Source organism: Chanodichthys erythropterus, chromosome 12, assembly GCF_024489055.1.
Source record: "Chanodichthys erythropterus isolate Z2021 chromosome 12, ASM2448905v1, whole genome shotgun sequence".
NCBI lineage: Eukaryota > Metazoa > Chordata > Actinopteri > Cypriniformes > Xenocyprididae > Chanodichthys > Chanodichthys erythropterus.
Genome location: NC_090232.1, coordinates 45,425,057 through 45,445,258, shown reverse-complemented (window position 1 = coordinate 45,445,258; position 20,202 = coordinate 45,425,057). Strand labels below are relative to the sequence as shown.

At 36.0% G+C, this 20,202-nt stretch overlaps 2 protein-coding genes across 2 annotated transcripts; one reads left to right on the top strand and one right to left on the bottom strand.

Moving 5' to 3' along the window:
- Positions 1-133: 133 nt before the first annotated feature.
- On the bottom strand, positions 134-4,465 carry mb (myoglobin). The gene is made up of 4 exons (XM_067404714.1): positions 4,311-4,465; positions 2,763-2,848; positions 2,470-2,689; positions 134-745 (listed from the first exon to the last, which is right to left on the bottom strand). The coding sequence occupies exons 2-4, from the start codon at positions 2,843-2,845 to the stop codon at positions 605-607; spliced, it is 444 nt and encodes a 147-aa protein (XP_067260815.1). The 5' UTR covers positions 2,846-2,848; positions 4,311-4,465; the 3' UTR covers positions 134-604.
- A 2,041-nt stretch (positions 4,466-6,506) lies between these two features.
- Positions 6,507-15,574, top strand: rab1aa (RAB1A, member RAS oncogene family a). The gene is made up of 6 exons (XM_067403596.1): positions 6,507-6,693; positions 7,565-7,637; positions 9,148-9,243; positions 12,669-12,764; positions 12,870-13,001; positions 14,286-15,574. The coding sequence occupies exons 1-6, from the start codon at positions 6,680-6,682 to the stop codon at positions 14,481-14,483; spliced, it is 609 nt and encodes a 202-aa protein (XP_067259697.1). The 5' UTR covers positions 6,507-6,679; the 3' UTR covers positions 14,484-15,574.
- The last annotated feature ends 4,628 nt before the right edge of the window (positions 15,575-20,202 follow it).

The following is a 20,202-nucleotide window of genomic DNA, read 5'->3' as shown; positions in this document are numbered from 1 at the left end:
CCTGTCAAACGCACCATAAACACAAAATCCTTGTGATGCTTATTAACCATGAAACAGCCCAACCTCAATCATATGGCAGCTATAATAATTCAAAAATAGGTTTTTTTTAATGCATGAATGACAAAGACACAAATCAGTTTTTCAGCAGATAAAAGCATGTTTATTAATAAGTGTTGCATTACAAAAGCATAATCTTATAATGCAGGTTATAATGAAGACGAAGCAGGTGCAGAGAAACAAAATAAGAGAAGCATCAATTTCATTTTCATTGATCATTTCCCAAATTAAAGATATTTTAATGTGCTATCACTTGCAATTCACATGAAGTTTAGACGCTCCTCCTGAGACCCTAACACATCCAAAATCACTGTTATGATGACATCATCAGATCAGGTGACGTTCTAAACTCGACGTGATTGGCTCTGTTCATTCCAAAGCACATTTGCATACAATAACAAACACGGTTGCGTGTGTATTCTGGTTTTAAACATGATTTGTTCTCTGTGGATAGTTTTTAATCTGATTAGCTGCACAGTAACTACTATTCACTAACGGCAACAACAAGCCAAGCGCTTCTTCTAGACCCCAGTTTTCTTGAGATCCTTTAACCGGCGAATCCGACCTCCTTATAGTAGCCGTCGATGTCGCCAATGACGACGTCCATCACTTTCCTCAGCGCGCTCTGACCGGCGGCGTCGAGACCGGCCTTCTCCGCCATCACCTTCACCAGGACCTCCGTGATCAGCTGCAGACAGACACAGAGAGGACACGGTTGGCGTTTCCTCTCACGACAAACTGTTTACGAGGGCATGTGTGTGTGCTTAAGAATACAAAAGCTGCAAATGAAGTCAGAAGGACTTCAAAACGAGTTCCTCCACATGCATCGTGGACTGTGTCCAGCACTGATTGTGCTGTTGTGTATTTATAGTATCATGATATTAACTTGCTAACGTCATTGGCGAGATCTGACATTTGAATTCAAGTACTATTATTTACATAGAATTAATGAACAGCATTCAAAGTCAGTCACTTATCCTTATAATAGTATATACTTATGGTTAGGTTATAGTTTGCTAGTTTATAGGTTTCATCATATCATTTATATCATGATATAAAATATGATATATTTTATTTCATTTTTTGTTTAATTGCTTTGCAACAAAATGTGTACATTTTACCAAATGTATATTACCCAAAAAAGACTTAATATATAACTTAAAATATATAACATTTTTATTTTATATATAATTATAAATAATTGATCATAATTGGTCCTAAGTCTTTTTTCTTTCTACTTCATGTCATTGACAATATTTTAAATATTATATTTATTTATTATTCATTTTTATTACATATATTTTATTATTTGTATTTAATATATCTAGATATACTAAATATAAGAGATGCACTAATACTAAATATTCCTTATAATAGTTCAGCCAGCCACTATCTATCTATATATATATATATATATATATATATATATATATATATATATATATATATATATATATATATATATATTTAATATAGTGCTCCAAATATTCTGCTCCAAAAATATAATTTTATTAATGTTTTACCAAAAGTATATTACCCAAAAAAGACTTATATATATGTATATGTATATATAATAAAAAAAGTTATAAAATATATTTTTATTTTATATAATTATAAATAATTTATCACAATTTATCTTAAGTCTTTTTTTCTACTTCATTTCATTTTAACAGATATTTAAAATATATTTATTAATTATTCATTTTTATTACATATATTTATTATTTACATTTAATATAAATTATCTATTTATCAATAATACATATTAGAGATGCACCGATACTAAATTTCTCCACCGATAGCCAATTTTATTCAGAGTGATATCTGCTGATAGCAATACCGATAGTTTGGGGGTTCTGCCTTTTAAACCTTCTTTTAAATGAATAATTTCATTAGAATTAATAATTAATCATTATATTTTTAATTATTATATTCTGAAAGAAATGCAAATAAAAACTTTATTTTCTCCATTTCATCCTCTAGTTTCAAAGTATAAACAAACACATACTAAAATTAATATTTACACACATTAACTAAATTCTAAAGAATAAATTAATATTTCTTTACTTTCTGAATGTTATTAATTCATATAATTACTATTAATATTGAACATCAAACTGGTTTCTTAGCGTTTTTCTTTAAACAAAGCACAAATTCAGTGCATTTTCCCTCTTTTGATATATCGGCACTGACTATCGGCTGTTTTTATCGGCCGATAGTGTGAAAATTTGCTTTTATCGGCCAATACCGATTATTGGCCAATATATTGGTGCATCTCTAATAAATATTAGTATTATTTATATATTAATAAAGTACTAGTTGCACTAAGATGCTGTCTGCAGTGAGCAAGCGCAGTAGGTTTTGGAACAGAGCCCAAAAACGAAGATCGTCGGTGAAAGTGTCCTGCGATACCCTGAAGTTGTTGAGGGCGATCTTGTGTGTTTTGGCGTGCGTGTTGGCCAGCGGTTTAAGAATGGCAGCGTGATCCCCTTTGGCCTTCAGCAGCTCGCCCAGCTTCTTCAGCACGGTCGCGCCGTGAGCCGCCACCGCCGCGTTTCCCGCCAGATCAGACTGAGCGATGCCCACAAACTTCGGGAAGAGCTTCTGCGTGTCCGGATACTCCTTAAACAAACTGAAGAGAAAGAAAACATTAGCAGACCTGGGCAGATGACGTTCAGCTCTGTCTCATCGAGTCGGGAACTGACCGGGTCAGAACCTCTCCTCCGTGACCCGTGTAGTCGGCCTCCACGGCTCCCCAGCACTTCAGAACCAGCTCATGATCGGCCATCGTCTGTACAAGCCAGAAAAACACACACCTGTCTTAAAATAACAATCCGAAGTGCTGAAGTCAACATTTCAGGTGTTAGGAATTGAGCACATATTTAATGTGGCAGTCAGATGAGCATCATCGCTTTCATCTAAAGGCACATTGTTTAATGACTTTTGTTTGCACGCACTAAACATGAGACACTTACAGGGAGCTTTTTAGATGATACTGTAAGTGACCTCAGAAGAACTCATGTCTGCTGGACATTCGCCTCTTCAAACAGGTTCATTTACACTCATGCAGTTTGTCTGCATTTTGCTTGGCTAATTGTTTGCATTGATGAATGTAGTGTCATTGTTAATGTACAGCTGAACGCCTGCAGTGATGTTCACTAAACTGCTCTCAAGTGTTTTTCCAGGGTCAGGCTCCGGTGATCCGGAGCACTCCGGTGACCTTGAGGACTCACAGTTAAACGAAACGCTCCGTAGATCCCATCATCAATTTATAGGCTAATAAATCAGCTTTTTTACTACTTTATTTCTTTATTTCTCAAGCAAACGCTGCACTTTTAAATTCAATTTGGACTTTTTTTGTGCATGTTTTCCCTTTGGAAAATAATTTTTTTACTTAACTTTTACTTTCAAGTTTAATTGGTTTTGTTTTTTTGTTTTTTACTAGTTTTTACTTTCCCAACAAATTCTGTCACAAACTATTAAGTTGTTTTATCTTTTTCATTTTAAGTTTAAGTCTCATTCTGCTTAAAAACTACAATTTAACTTTTAAGTTTAACTTAAATTTACCCTTCTCAAACTAAATATTTTTAAATTCAATTAGGACTTTCATGTGCATGTTTATCCTTTCATCCTTTTTGTAAAATTTAATTTTACTTAATTTTTACTTTATTATTTTTTTTACTAGTTTTCACTTTCTCAGCATATAATAAACTATAATTTTACATTAAACTTTAATTAAGTTTAATTTTAACCAATGAATTGTGCTTAAAAACTACAATTTAAATTTTAAATCTTTTTAATTTAGCCTTATCAAACAAATTATATACTTTTTAATTCGATTTCAGGGGGTTTCCCTTTGTAAAAAAAAATTCTGCAGTGAAATATAATTTTTGTTTACATCATTTTATCTTTGTAAATGAATTTACTAGTTTTCACTTTCTCAACAAATTCTGTAACACTCAATTTTAACATTTATTTGACTATTTTACCTTGTCCCAATGAATTCTTCTTAAAACCTACAAGAATTAAGCTTTTAATTTTCACTTTTTAAATTATAGTTTACCCTTCTCAATCAAATTCCACTAGAAAAAAATAAGTAAAAGTAATAGTATTATTTTAAATATCAATGCAGAACTAGTAGACTTAATTGCGTTGCTTTTTAAAGCATTTTATGTATTAGAATAATAGCATATGCAGTCATTTGCATCTTAACCTTTGGACAAAGCATTAGAAAGTCCAGTCAAGCTCCTTACCGATATCAGCGTCCTCTCTGAAGAGTGTGTGACTGGTTGTGGGTTTGGAAATCTCCCCAAATAAACTCAGATTATCAATTTTGCTCCACATTCAACTTTTATACTGCGTCTTTGTGACATCACCTGTCAATCACACTGTCCCTCTCCTTGTCTTGAAATGTTAACCACACCCCTTTATTTGCCCCACCAGAAAATACACGCACACAAACTCACACAGAGACGCACACACTCGCTCACACACACACACACTCACAGGCTCAGAAGCCGTTCGAGATTCTTTGATTCCATCGCTGTATTACTCCACAAGCCCCAAACACCAGAAGACACACATACTCACCTGTACAGCACACTACAGTCACTTTAGGTTCATTTTCCATTAGTACTTAGACAGCATCATCATCATCACTCATGAGCTCATGAGATGTCTATGAGTTTGATTGCTTTATAGGTGTGTTTAGCTCAGGAAAAACAAGACAATGACCGACACGTGTGCAAACAAACACAGGAAAACAGCACTTAACCTCAAGCCTTTTATACATAAAATCCGAACAATTAAGGCTCACAGCCCCATCGTTCTACTGTCATTTTCCATATCTGTCCCAGCACTCAATGCAGTCACCAGACAGGTGTATTAATAGCATTTGTGGGGTCATTGCATGTGTGTGTGTGTGTGTTTTTGGATAAGGGAAAAGCCTTTCCCCTCCATTCAGACCGGTTCAAAGACGGGTCAAGATCAGCGGACACTGCCAAACTACCAAATCCTGGTAGAAATGATGAGTTAAAGATATTGGCATTACCTCTGAACTTCAGACCCTTCCATGAGATGAAGATTGTTAAACTGTTGTGGTGAAATCACCAAAAGCAAAACAGAGAAAGAATACGTGCTCCACTAGCCTAAAAGAAAGTATTTGGCAACTCACAGAGACCTTTTAATAGTCTGAGTCTGAGAGTTTAGGGAGATTTAATGATGACCCGAGTGTTTCACTGGCACACAGACAGACTGACCCGCTCAATGACAGCAGACTGGATTGTAGCGCCATCTGGAGGGGAAAACGGTTGATGTGCTTCACAGGATGTCCTGCAGAGCCTCAGTTTGTAAATGATGCATCTACTAAAAGAATAGCTTTTGGTCGATTTAAAGGATTATTTCACTTTCAAATTAAATTTTCCTGATAATTTACTCACCCCCATGTCATCCAAGATGTTCATGTCTTTCTTTCTTCAGTCGAAAAGAAATTAAGGTTTTTGATGAAAATATTCCAGGATTTTTCTCCTTATAGTGGACTTCAATGGCCTCCAGACGGTTGAAAGTCAAAATTACAGTTTCATTGCAGCTTCAAAGCGTTCTACACGATCCCAGACAAGGAATAAGGGTCTTATCTAGAGAAACCATCACTCATTTTCTAAAAAAAATAAAAAAAATTATACATTTTAACCATAAATGCTCATCTTGAACTAGCTCAAACTTTGACCTGTAGAGGGCAGTAATACACTTAGCAGCGTCTACACTGCCGGAATTCAAATAGAGAAGAAGAAGAAGAGCGCTAGTTCAAGATGAGCATTTATGGTTAAAATGTATAAAAATGTAATTTTTTTTAGAAAATAGCCGATTGTTTCTCTAGATAAGACCCTTATTTCTCATCTGGGATCATGTAAAGCCCTTTGAAGCTGCACTGAAACTGTAATTTTGACCTTCAACAGTTTGGGCTCCATTGAAGTCCACTATAAGGAGAATAATTCTGGAATGTTTTCATCAAAAACCTTCATTTCTTTTCGACTGAAGAAAGAAGGACATGGACATCTTGGATGACATGGGAGGGAGTAAATTATCAGCAAATTTTAATTTGAAAGTGAACTAATCCTTTAAAGTTTAAAAATGTGGCGTGAATACCGGTCAGGTCAAGCCCAAAAAAGCCTTTGAAACCAAAACAAAAAATGTTTAAATAAACATTTTCGTTTTCTGGCATAATAAAAGTCGTTTGCAAATACATTATCCATAATAAGCAATATATAATAAACAAATTTCGCCAAAACAATTTCCAGAAATATAACATATGAATAATAAATTATGATACTTTCAAAATCTATAAAAATGTATATAATTAGTCATTTATTTGTCAGGACTTTTATTTTGGCGGGTTGCGCAGCGAAAGTGACCGAACATCGCCTCTCTTATTATTCAAGCTTCACTATCGAGTGGCCATTTTTATGTGTGTCCGGATCCCGGTTCTGCTCGTTTCTCTCCTAAAAACCGCTTTTAACACCGAACAATAACGGGTATCACCGGCAAACGAGTCTCGAACATTAATAACACTCACCGCGAGGAAGAAAACGACAGATAAAGCGGAAGTTTTCGTCTGCTGTCCATCATGAATCCCGAATAGTAAGTTTGTGAAGAAAAAAAGCGCTGATGACACATCAAACACATGAGCGCGCACTCATCTCCTGCTTTACTAACATTCACAGAAACTAAACAAAATATTACACTGAACTAAACGTTTACTTTATATATCAGGATTAATTTATTATTATTATTATTTATCACAACTGTGCTTTTCTTGTTTAATCGGATCAAACAACTGGTGTCGTTTCGATTTGACTTAAAAATGATTATCAATAAATATGTTTATAGAGATATGTGTAGTAATGATGATATATAACATAACTGTCAGGCTGTTTCTTGAGCTCTGACACACTCAACTGCCACGTCGTTATTAAACTGACAAGTTAAACTGAAACTGAAGGAATGATTTACACAGTTTCACATCTGATCATGTTTATAAGGAGATAAAATCATCCTCAGGATGATCAAACTGTTTAAGAGAGTGGATCTTACACTGTTGAAATGTGATCTTGGGCCTGAACTTACTGACAGCTTGACAGTTTTAGGGGCTGTTGGGTAATTAAATCACCTGTTACCACAGCACTCTTCCAAAGTCTGTGGTTTTACCATGGTACAGTGATTGTGATACCATGGCACTTAAGGATGTGATCTGGGAACCTTTCAAGAGCATGTCCAGATCTAAGAAAAGAAAACACATTTTGCCTTTTTTTTTGCAAATTTGATTATTTTGGGGTGATGTATGACCCTGAGATGTGGTTTCTGTCCATCATTTCCCTTCTTTCCCGTTGAGACATGCTGACACGTGCACGAGTTGCGTAACGCAGTTCCCAGTTCCACGTCACAGATGACAGCCGAGCAGGAGTGTCAGCGATTACTGACAGATGTTATTGTCCTCTGCTTTCTCTCTCAGTGATTACCTGTTCAAACTCCTGCTGATCGGAGACTCAGGCGTTGGGAAGTCCTGCCTTCTGCTGCGTTTCGCTGTAAGTTATGAGATACTGCTCACACTCACACACACACACAGGTCAGATAGTGGCTCTTATTGCACAGGTGATTTGACTGTCAAAGAGCTTCATGCGAAATTCTCCAGGCTGACTGGGTCGGGAGGGGCGGCACTACCTGTTTACCTGGTTGCATGAAAACAGTTATTAAAGGGTTAGTTCACCCAAAAATGAATATGTCGTTCCACACCCGTAAGACCTTCATTAATCTTTGGAACACAAATTAAGATATTTTTGTTGAAATCCGATGGCTCCGTGAGGCCTCCATAGCCAGTAATGACATTTCCTCTCTCAAGATCCATCTACTAAAAACATATTTAAATCAGTTCATGTGAGTACAGTGGTTCAATATTAATATTATAAAGCGACAAGAATATTTTTGGAGCGCCAAAAAAAAAACAAAATAACGACTTATTTAGTGATGGCCGGTTTCAAAACACTGCTTCAGGAAGCTTCACAGCACAAATTAATCAGTGTATCGAATCATGATTCGGATCGCGTGTCAAATCGCCAAATGGCTGAAATCACGTGACTTTGGCGCTCCGAAACGCTGATTTGACACACTGATTCATTATGCTCCGAATCTTCCTGAAGCAGTGTTTTGAAATCGCCCATCACTATATAAGTCGTTATTTAGTTTTTTTGGTGCACCAAAAATATTCTCGTCGCTTTATAATATTAATATTGAACCACTGTACTCACATGAACTGATTTAAATATGTTTTTAGTACCTTTATGGATCTTGAGAGACACTGAGCCATCGGATTTCAACAAACATATCTTAATTTGTGTTCTGATGATGAACGAAGGTCTTACGGGTGTGAAACGGCATGAGGGTGAGTAATTAATGACAGAATTTTCATTTTGGGGTGAACTAACCCTTTAATTTTGCAACTCTATTCAGTTGCTATGTTTCAATCCACCTATTTTTATGTGCATTTTGGGATAAACCCTGGATGGAAATGCCAAGATGCACATAAATGCACGTAAAAAATGAATAATTTGGATAATTTTTTGATCTGCTAGAAAGACATGCGATGGAAATACATTTTTCTGAATAAATCCCCTGATTCACTACAAAAAACTGGATGACTGGACTAACTAGCGGACCAATCATATCACAGATTCTCAGATGTTGGAGTCAAAGTCTGTCATCAGAATGATTTGGTTTAATTCCCCTCCAGAAGCGTCTCACATGATTGTGTTCACAAACACCAGCATCCGAACGCAAGGGAACAAACTGAGATGCAAGTCACTTTTAATGGAGGAAAAAAGAGCCACAGTTTCTTCCCTGTTTGCAGCAACTTCCATTTCTATTACTGATATTTTGTGTCAATTTCCCAGAGGTGATTTTGTCCCCTTGAACACATGGGATTGAAATGCATCGCAAATGTTTTATGTGATATTCCAAGTTAATTTCACAACTGTGGATGGAAACATAGTATTAAGTGTTTAAGAAAACCCTAAATATTGTGTGTGCTTCTTTCGTCAGGACGACACGTACACGGAGAGCTACATCAGCACCATCGGAGTGGACTTCAAAATCCGGACGATAGAGCTTGATGGAAAGACCATCAAACTACAGATCGTAAGTGCTCACTTCAACAACTGACACTTACTTGACACAAGTGCAGCGCAAACTAGCGTTCAGTTGTCACGATACTAGAACTTCGATACGATACCTTGAAAAATATCAATAGTTAATACCACGGGGAAAACTGCTATATGTACCGCCATACAGGTAGTTTGTTATTAGCTCATCATTTTTTGATGATTTGGGTCATTTTGCTCCAATAGTTTACACACAAAACAGGGAGGCTTTTTTAGAAATAACTGAACTACATTTACAAAAAAAGACAAGTAAACTGTAATAAAATAAGAACAAACAAAAAAAATTGCAAACAATAGCACAAATAAAAACAATAGAATAAAGAGACAGATGAAATAAGCATTTTTTCAGGTGGGTCTAACAGTAGTATTCAAGTAAGGGTAAGCACGATTGTCCCCCTCCCAGCTCCACTGCTGGCCGCACTCACACTGCACTGAACGCTCCGGGCCAGAGCACGCTTACGTCATGTACGATGCAACTTTTTGAATGGAAGAAATGCACTTTTGCTAAAATACTGCCTAATATATTTATCATTTATGCCGTGCATCGATTTTCACTTGCATGTATCAGAGGATTATTACAGCATCTGATGTTCATGGATGAATTTGCAGCTTTATTTGCAAAGTACAATTTCTGTTCATACATAAGGTGAGATATATACCTGCTATAAAACCAAATACACTCAAATTAATTACATGAATTGATACGTGTACTATCAGAGTAGTAATAAAGACGTTTGCTGTCATAATGATGACAGTAGTGCACACAAAAGTAGTAGTGCATGTGAACCGCGCTCTGGCCCACCTCTTCCAAGCGGGTCAGGGCCGGCTAAATGAACCGCTCCAGGGAACGGAACAGAGCGATCACGCTTGTCAAACAAGGGCTTTGGCGGTCAAACACGCTCGGGCACAGTCCAGAGCGCCTAGTGTGAGTACACCCTAAGAAATACTACGGAAATTAAACTAATCAAAAATAACACTGGATAGTTTTCATTGTAAAAATTGTATACAGAATAATGCTTAAATTTAATGTTACAAATGTTATTCAGTCAGGAGCAGCTAGTGATTTTCTCTTTGTCTTTTGTTCTTTGATTAAAGGGTTAGTTCACCCAAAAATGAAAATTCTGTCATTTATTACTCACCCTCATGTCGTTTCACATCCGTAAGACCTTTGTTAATCTTTGGAACACAAATTAAGATATTTTAGTTGAAATCCGATGGCTCAGTGAGGCCTGCATAGGGAGCAATGACATTTACTCCCTCAAGATCCATAAAGGTACTAAAAACATATTTAAATCAGTTCATGTGAGTACAGTGGTTCAATATTAATATTATAAAGCGACGAGAATATTTTTGGAGTGCCTAAAAAACAAAATAACGACTTATTTAGTGATGGCCGATTTCAAAAAACTGCTTCAGGAAGCTTCGGAGCATAATGTATCAGTGTATCGAATCTGCTGTTCGGAGCGCCAAAGTCACGTGATTTCAGCCGTTTGGCAGTTTGACACACAATCTGAACTGCAGATTCGACATGCTTCGAAGCTTCATGAAGCAGTGTTTTGAAATCGGCCATCACTAAATAAGTCTTTATTTTGTTTTTTTGGTGCTCCAAAAATATTCTCGTCACTTAATAATATTAATATCGAACCACTGTACTCACATGAACTGATTTAGTACATTAATGGATCTTGAGAGAGGAAATGTCATTGCTCGGCCTCACGGAGCCATTGGATTTCAACTAAAATATCTTAATTTGTGTTCTGAAGATTAACGAAGGTCTTACAGGTGTGGAACGGCATGAGGGTGAGTAATAAATGAAAGAATTTTCATTTAAAGGATTAGTTCATTTTCAAATGAAAATTACCCCAAGCTTTACTCACCCTCAAGCCATCCTAGGTGTATATGACTTTCTTCTTTCTGATGAACACAATCAGAGAAATATTAATAAATATCCTGACACATCTGAGCTTTATAATGGCAGTGAACAGGGATCAACGAGTATGAGCTGAAGTAAGTGCATCCATCTAGGGCTGGGCGATATATCACATGTGTTTGTCACGCGCATTTCGTCAGTAAAGCCGGTTCCCTGATTACCGCTAAATCACCATCACCTGCTTTCAAATGAAGCGCCATTTAATAACACAGAGCCGTAGATCACTGACAAGCCGCGCAATATCGCGTTCATATTGCAGATGAATCACCTTCGATAATGAACGAGATGTTGCGTGGCTTGTCAGTGATCTACGGCTCTGTCTATTAAATGCCGCTCCATTTGAAAGCAGGTGATGGCGATTTAGCGGTAATTAGGGAACCGGCTTTACTGACGAAATGCACGTGACAATCGCATGCGATATATCGTGCAGCCCTATATCCATCCATCATAAACATACTACACACAGCTCCAGGGGGTTAATAAAGGCCTTCTGAAGCGAAGCGATGCATTTGTGTTAAAAAATATATCCATATTTAACAAGTTATGAAGTAAAATATCTATCTTCCATCAGAACGCCTCCCATGTTCCACTGCCATTATAAAGTAAGGATGCGTCAGGATATTTATTCATATTTCTCTGATTGTGTTCATCAGAAAGAAGAAAGTCATATACACCTAGGATGGCTTGAGGGTGAGTAAAGCTTGGGGTAATTTTCATTTGAAAGTGAACTAATCCTTTAATCCCAGAAAGTCATGAAAAAGAACTTAATTTGGTTCTTGCAAGCTGTTTTATAGGTGGCTTGATGAAAGTGTGGCGCATGTGCGTTTGGTCTGAGCACAATACTTGCGGGAATTAGTAAAATCATGCGCGAATATAAACACTGTTCAACTGTGGTGAATGAGATGAGTCCGAGGAGGCGGGTGTGTGTCAATTCGCCGTCAGAGAGAAAACACTCAGCTGGTATTGGTGCATCAATACTGCAGAAAAGGAGCATTTGAACCGTTTCAGATATTTCAGTATCGATACATTGAAATATTGATATCTTTGACGACACTATTGCAAACTCTTCTAGTTACACAAGCTTTATTTCAAGCATTGTTGCATTTTAGCATGCAGTTCAGAAATTAATGTCACATTCTCGGCATTTTAGTTTTATTACTGCCATAAGACACGTTAATTACACTGCCGTTCAGAAGTTTGAGGTGTTTTAATGTTTTTTGAAAGACTCTTCTGCTCACCAGGGCTGCATTTATTTTATTAAAAATACAGTAAAAATTTATTGTAAAATGTAGTTTATTCCTGTGATCAAAGCTGAGTTTTCAGCATCATTACTCCCATCTTCAGTGTCACATGATCCTTCAGAAATCATTCTGATATGAATATTTCTGAATATTATTATCAAAGATGAAAACAGTTGCGCTGCTTCATATGTTCGTGGAGTTGCTAACTGTGTGTGTTTGCTGTGTGGACAGTGGGACACAGCCGGTCAGGAGCGATTCCGCACCATCACGTCCAGCTACTACAGAGGAGCTCACGGGATCATCGTTGTTTACGATGTCACAGATCAGGTGACCAAACATTCCATTAGTATGGCCGTTCAGTGCTGAGCTGAAGCGTTTCTGTCATGTGTCAGTGCTGCTGCTGTTTGGTTTTAATGTGATGTGTTTCCTCAGGAATCCTTCAATAACGTCAAACAGTGGCTTCAGGAGATCGATCGCTACGCTAGTGAAAACGTCAACAAACTCCTGGTGGGAAACAAGTGTGATCTGACCACTAAGAAACTTGTGGATTACACAGCGGCAAAGGTACAGGATCTGTCCCGTGAACAGAGCGCTACATTCACCAGAATCACAAGTTACGACACAACTGCTACATGATCTCTACTGCCCACAAAACACCTGTCCTGGTTGCAGCACGAATAGACTGGCTAATTAATCATTTAAAACAATTAACAGTATTTTCATTATTATTTGCTATTAAATAAATAATAATTTATAAATAAAGCATTTTATGTAAAAAAAATTCCTGTTGGCAGCCCAAAAGACTTGGTGATTAATAATTAGCAATTTATAAAATATAAATAAAAAAAATATATATATTAATAAATAAATATATATTTATAAATAATTATTTATTTATTAATAATTAAAACATAATAATAAATTGCTAATTATTAATCACCAAGTCTTTTGAGCTGTAAACATTTAATTATGTAAATTATTAATTATTAAGTAATAATAATGATAATAATAATGAATTATTTATAAATTATTTATTAACCATAAGCCTTTCCTGGTTACAAACTGAAATTATTTAATCACTATTAATTATTGAATAATAAATAAATAATTGCAGTTTAAATAATTATTTTATTTTTTATTTTAAACGTTTTTTTTATATTAAATTATTTTATATACTTTATGTTGATTCTACACTTCTACTTTTGTAAATATATTAGTTTATGATATGCAGCCTATTAATGTAACGAAAAATGGCATAACATTTATTAATGACGTTTTTTAATTTACGGTCATTAATACATTTATTTATATATTTACTTACTTTTCCTGTTTGCAGCCCAAAAGACAAAAAAATAAATGTAATTTTGTAAATTATTAATTATTATTAAATAATATTTTATGATTTATAAATATTTTATTAATCATAAACCTTTCCTGGTTGCAAAATGAATTTTAATCACTATTAATTATTGAATAATGAATAAAAAAATTGCAATTTAGATGATTATTTTTTATTAAACTTTTTTTTTATATTTTTTTTAAATATTAAATGATTATACTTTTTAAAATATTAAATTAATATACTTCCTTTATGTTGATTCTACACTTAAACATTTGTAAATATATTAGTTTATGGTAAGTATTACATTTATTAATTATGTTTTTAATTTACTATTTTATATATATAATATATACACACACACACATTCTATAAATTTGAATATTTATATGTATAAAAAAAATGCATTCCCACAATTTTTATATATACAATATATTTATTTATTTATTTTTCATTTAATTCCTCAGTTAAAATAAGCACATGATCATCCGTTGTTGCGTCTCTTTCAGGAGTTTGCGGACTCTCTCGGCATCCCGTTCCTCGAGACGAGTGCGAAGAGCTCCAGTAACGTGGAGCAGGCCTTCATGACCATGGCGGCTGAGATCAAGAAGAGAATGGGCCCCGGGGCCACCGCAGGAGGGCCCGACAAATCCAACGTCAAGATTCAGAGCACGCCGGTCAAGGCGTCCAGCGGAGGATGCTGCTGAGACCCGCTGCCTTCAAACACCCAACAACTCCATCAAGACGACAGTAACGTTACCTACCATACGCCACAGCTGAGTGAAAGAGAGAGAGAGAGAGAGAGAGTGAATGTGTGTGTGAGAGAGAGAATATTAATGAAACCAGAGTAAGAAAGGATCAAATTAAACATTGCCTGATAATGAATCATGCATGCACGTCGCTGCATGACCAGACAAACACGTTTCCTAAATTCAGCGAGCGGCCCACAATCTGCTGGGCTAAACATCTCGAATTCTGTGCGCTCATTTAGACAAGCATCCAAAAGCACTTTTGGACGAAGAAGTCCCGTTTCCGAGGTTTTTAGAGGACCGCAACTAGATTTCGCTTTGAACTTCCTCTTCAGAACTTTGAAGGAAGCAGTGGACTGTGATGTCATAACTGACCTCTGAATAGTGGGTTCCGTTACTATGGCTCCCGGTGTGGTTGCTCCGGCGACCTCTCCTTCAACCGCTGCCTTCTCTCTGCGTTTGGTGGACCGTTGTTGTTTTTTTTTCAGATTTTTTTTTATTATTTGTCCTCTTCAGCATTTCAAGACAGCGGTCCTCTGAACGTGACGCTTGTTCAAACGCATTGTCATTATGTGCTAGTTGTTTGCCACCATTCTAACAGCATTATCATCCTGTGCAATTCTGTGTAATAATCCTTTGGAAAACAAGAACCAAGCCCTTGTAGTTTAAATGCCAATATGAGGAGTTGGTTCTTTCTCTTAATCAGTTTTGATGCTTACACGTATATTATTATGTATATTATCCTGTATATTGAACTCGACCTTTGTTTACTGACAGCACAACAGCAGCGTCACTGTCATAGAGATGCAGATTTATGTATAAATGTATCTATATAAATGCTGATCCCACTGAGTGACTGATAAACAGGAAATGACATCACAATAGTTAAAGCAGCATTGCTTATGTAATTTTTCTGTTTTGGGGGAGAAAATGGTCTTTTTCTCCTGTATTTCTGTTCTCTTTTATGTCACATGATGTTTAAATAAACTATGAAGGAGAAGTTTAATAAAAATGGTTTTAACTGGAATGTTCTGTAACATGTTTCATGTTTTCCATCCTTGTGTGTGTGTGTGTGTGTGTGTGTGTGTGTGTGTGTGCAAGAATCACAAACTAGCCAATCTCGTTGTTTCCAGAGGGTGGCGCTGGTTGGAGATTGTGAGTCATCACTGTTCACATGATCTAACTGGTTACAGACGCTACTGTTCAGAGGTTTGGGTCAATCAGATTATTTCTTTAATAGAAATTAGCAAGGATGTCTTAAATTGATCAAAAATAACTCTAAAGACATAATTATACAAAAGATTTCTATTTTCTTCAAATAAATGCTGCTCTTTTGAACTTTATATTCATCAAAGAATCCAACAATGAAAACAGCATCAGTTTCCACAAAACAGTTGTGAATATATTTTAAACTAATTTATTCCTGTGATGCAAATCTGAATTTTCAGCATCATTACTTCAGTCTTCAGTGTCACATGATCCTTCAGAAATCATTCTAATATGATGATTTTCTGCTCAAGAAACATTTCTGATTATCAATGATGAAAACATTTTTTTCAGGATTATTTGATGAATAGAAAGTTCAAAAGAACAGCATCTATCTGAAATATAAAGCTTTTGCAACATTATAAATTCCTATACTGTCACTTTTGATCAATTTAACGCATCCTTGCTGAATAAAAGTATTAATTTCTTTAAAAAAAAAACTCTTACTGACCCCAAACTTTTGAGCGTGATGTTACAAAAGATTTCTTTTTCAGTCAAATGCTGTTCTTTTTAACCTTCTATTCATCAAATAATCCTCAGCTTTGCCAACACAGATAATAAATTGCATTTTAAAATATATCCAAATAGAACGTTATTTTAAATTGTAATATTTCACAATATTACTGTTTTCGCTGTATTTTTGATCAAACAAATGAAGCCTTGGTGAGCAGAAGAGGCTTATTTTAAAAACATTTAAAATACCATACAAAAACATTTTGAAATATATTACAATGTAGAGCTGCGCGATTCTGGATTAATTAATCACTTTTTTTTTTCTTTTTTTTTTTACAGAGAGCACAGTTCTGAACAGACAACTAAACAATATAACGTAATTTACTAGAGGTTCTGACAAAATGTAAATTGCTGCAGTCTATTTACAAATATTAAACTAATTTGAATTAGACTAGTTTGTTTATGCAGTTTTTCTTTGACTACCTTGTGAATCGACACCCCAGGGCACGGTTGCCACCTTGTGGATAAACTGATTACTGCAAAAAAAAAAAAAATGAAATGCGCGACCTGTGTGTGCAAAGTTTGCGCGGTTACAAAAACCCGGCGGTGCGCACACAGTACTCTTCTGATGACGAAATTTGCGTTACGTGCACTGTATGCTGACCCTCACGTATGCGTAAAAAGTGAAGTATACTTTATGCATTCGAATCGCTCTTGCAGTACTTGCATAGTGCTGCTTCAAATCCAACAAGCCTATTTTTTAACAGTCACTTGTCGCCACCTACTGGTGTAACAATGTTATTGACACAATCATTATTTGAAGCTTCAAGTTACTTTCAAAAGCTGCTTTACTCTATTGATCGCTACCATAGACGTCAGTGTTTATATCTGAACTATAAACTTTTATCCAGTACTTCTGAGATCATTTGAATTATTGTAGCACAGAAATAACCATCCTGTGATGTTCAAAAGACTGTTTGTGAAGCTGTTTTATACCTATACATGACAACTGCTCTTTCGGTCTTAAAAAAAATTTTGCATTAAAATAATTCAGAAACTCAGGACTCTTTAAAACTTAATCCAATAATCCAGAACAAGAAAACTCAGGAGAACTGGCAACAACATGAAACTGAGACATAAACACAGACAGTACCGGACAAAGGAACAGAATGAGACTTGAGGCTTAAATACAGCAACTGTTATGAGGGACTAATTAAAAACGAATAGGAGTTTAAGCAGGTAAAACAGGAACACAGAAACGAAGCCAAAACTGAACATACATGTTACAATCGTGAGATGCAGCTCAGAAACGTTATATATTTGCATTAAAATCGCAGAATGAAATCGAAGCGGCACGCTTACATGCCTGAAGTCTGACATCTGCACGCTTCCACACTCCTGCAGAAAGAGACAGCTGTCCTCCGCTGGGCCTCAGGGGTCAGAGGTCAGGGTCAAGGACAATGCGGGAGCGTGTGCATGCGGATCGCGATCCCTCGGCTTTGTTTTGTTCTGGGTTGCTGGGAGACGAAGGGTTGCGGGTCTGACGGGGGGAGGCGTGTGCGACAGCTGTTTGGAGGAGGAGGAGGGTGCGTGCGTTTAAGATGAAGCGACACACGGATCATCTCGTGAAAATGATTTTATCATCAAATGATGGTGCAAACTTTGCTACGATCTCCTGCTCTCTAGATATGACTCCGTTTCAGTGTAAATCTGGGATTTTTTTTCTGCCTTTTTAACGTGACAAGCGTCCCAGGATGTCTGGTGCAGGTCTGATGTGGTTTCGAAGCAGACGTGTGGTGATTCAGCTGCTCTGATGATCGACTGCTGCTTTATCTCTTCCTCTTGTTCAGGCCATCTGGAGAGTATGAACTCAGATGGGAGAGGATGACCTCCACGACATTCGGCACCATGTGAAAACATGTCTGAACATTTTGACACACAAAGATTTGAGCATTTATTCGCATGAGCGTAAACCGAAAGACAACCTGTTATAAAACTAGTCATATAGGCTTCTCTGGTTTTGAATAAAGCGAGAATGAAATTGCTCAGATTTTGGTCTTTCATATAGGAGACTTAAATGTTATGTTTCTAGTCAAAAATATCTTAAAGATCTTTTCTTGACAAGTAAGAATTATTTTCTTGTTTTCAGGAAAAATAAGTCAAAATTATGAGATTATTTTACTTGTTTTAAGGGAAAACTCACTTAATTTTGACATATTTTTTCCTAAAAACAAGAAAATAATTTTTATTTGTCAAGAAAATAAGATATTTTGACTAGAAACAAGACAAAAAACTCTAAGTAAGAACAGCATTTTTTGCAGTGAAACTGGCAAATCTGAGAAGAGTTGAAATGTTTTCTGAAACTTCTCTGTATTTGATCTCCATCTATGTCTCTGTCTATGTGCACATAAACTTGAGTTACTATACGAGATATATTTAGCATGATTGTTTTCTGAAGAGAGTAGCGGAGAGCTCGTGCCGTGAATACTTCACATATTTGCGGCTTTCCACGGGAGCGCGGAACGCGAGATCACGTTCATTGACATACGCAGACTGGAATGAGAGGGGAGGGGTGATATCTGTAGCATTGCTAAGTCTGATTCGTTTTTGTGAACCGATTCGTTTGGGTGATTCATTTCCAATGAACTCTTTAACAACGATTCATTTACGTTTAGGTAAAAAAAAAAAAAGGCTGCCTGCTATTTGTTACTTCTTGCGTCGAAAGTTTATTTTCTAAAATGATCGTTGACAAAAATATTTTAAAGAAAATCATTAATATTGAGTTATTTGTATGCTAATGTTATTTATTTACTTTAAAGGCCCACTGAAGAGTGTTGGAACGAGCAGCATTATTCAATGTGTTGACGTAATTTCAACTGAAACAGAAATATAGCGATATATCGAACAGCCCCGACCCTTTTTTAAATAGCCAATAGTGTATCCAGAGCCATAAGACTCTGTAAAACCTCAGTTTCCTTCTAATCTCTAACCGTTTCTCCTCATAATCTCCTTTATATCGCTTATGTACAACATTCTGTGCAGAATTCAAATGTGTCCGAACGTTTTGTGGTCTGAGCCGACTCGCGGATATGATCCGCTCTGTGAGAGACTGTAAGTTTTGAATGCTTATATCTCCTAAATGTGAATTTTGTCATTGTTTCGGAACACACCAGCTTATTCATAACATTAAAGGAACACTCCACTTTTTTTGAAAATTGGCTTGTTTTCCAACTCCCCTAGAGTTAAACAGTTGAGTTTTACCATTTTCAAATCCATTCAGCCAATCTACGTGTCTGGCGGTACCACTTTTAGCATAGCTTAGCATAGATTATTGAATCTGATGAGACTGTTAGCATCTCGCTCAAAAATGACCAAAGAGTTTCGATATTTTTCCTATTTAAAATAGAGGCGCTGCGTAATATCATTGCGCCTGCTGCACCCATGGGCAGCAAAGTTCCTTGCAAAAGTTCCAACTTTTCATTCTCCGTCAGTCTTAGTACACAATGTAACTACTCTTTGGTCATTTTTGAACAAGATGCTAACGGTCTAATCAGATTCAATGAACTATGCTAAGCTATGCTAAAAGTGGTTCAGCCAGACCCGGAGATCGGCTGAATAGATTAGAAAACGGTAAAACTCAACTGTTTAATTCTAGGGGAGTTGGAAAATTAGCCTATTTTCAAAAAAAAAAAAAAAAAAAGTGGAGTGGAGTGTTCCTTTAAGGCTAACATATTCATAATAAAAGCTAAAAAACTTACATTTTGATTTCAGGGGGATTAAATAATGGATAAACTTTGCACCAATTATGATCTTGCTTGTCAATCGTAAAATGCCTGTAGTAGTAAGTTAATAAATTAGTTTATATAAAGACTACAGATATAGTTATGAAACTGCAACGCACAATATGGCGGAATGTTATCCCGCCTTCTAAGTAAAAGAGCCAATCACCGATTGATAA

Bases quoted from the DNA above. Each gene is read 5' to 3' on its own strand.
- mb (XM_067404714.1), bottom strand. From the start codon at position 2,845: ATGGCCGATCATGAGCTGGTTCTGAAGTGCTGGGGAGCCGTGGAGGCC. The intron at 2,690-2,762 runs GTCAGTTCCCGA...CTTTCTCTTCAG, and splicing joins GGAGGAGAGGTTCTGACCCG to TTTGTTTAAGGAGTATCCGG. The intron at 746-2,469 runs GTATCGCAGGAC...GTCTGTCTGCAG, and splicing joins TCGCCCTCAACAACTTCAGG to CTGATCACGGAGGTCCTGGT.
- rab1aa (XM_067403596.1), top strand. The intron at 7,638-9,147 runs GTAAGTTATGAG...TTCTTTCGTCAG, and splicing joins GCCTTCTGCTGCGTTTCGCT to GACGACACGTACACGGAGAG. The intron at 12,765-12,869 runs GTGACCAAACAT...GTGTTTCCTCAG, and splicing joins TTTACGATGTCACAGATCAG to GAATCCTTCAATAACGTCAA.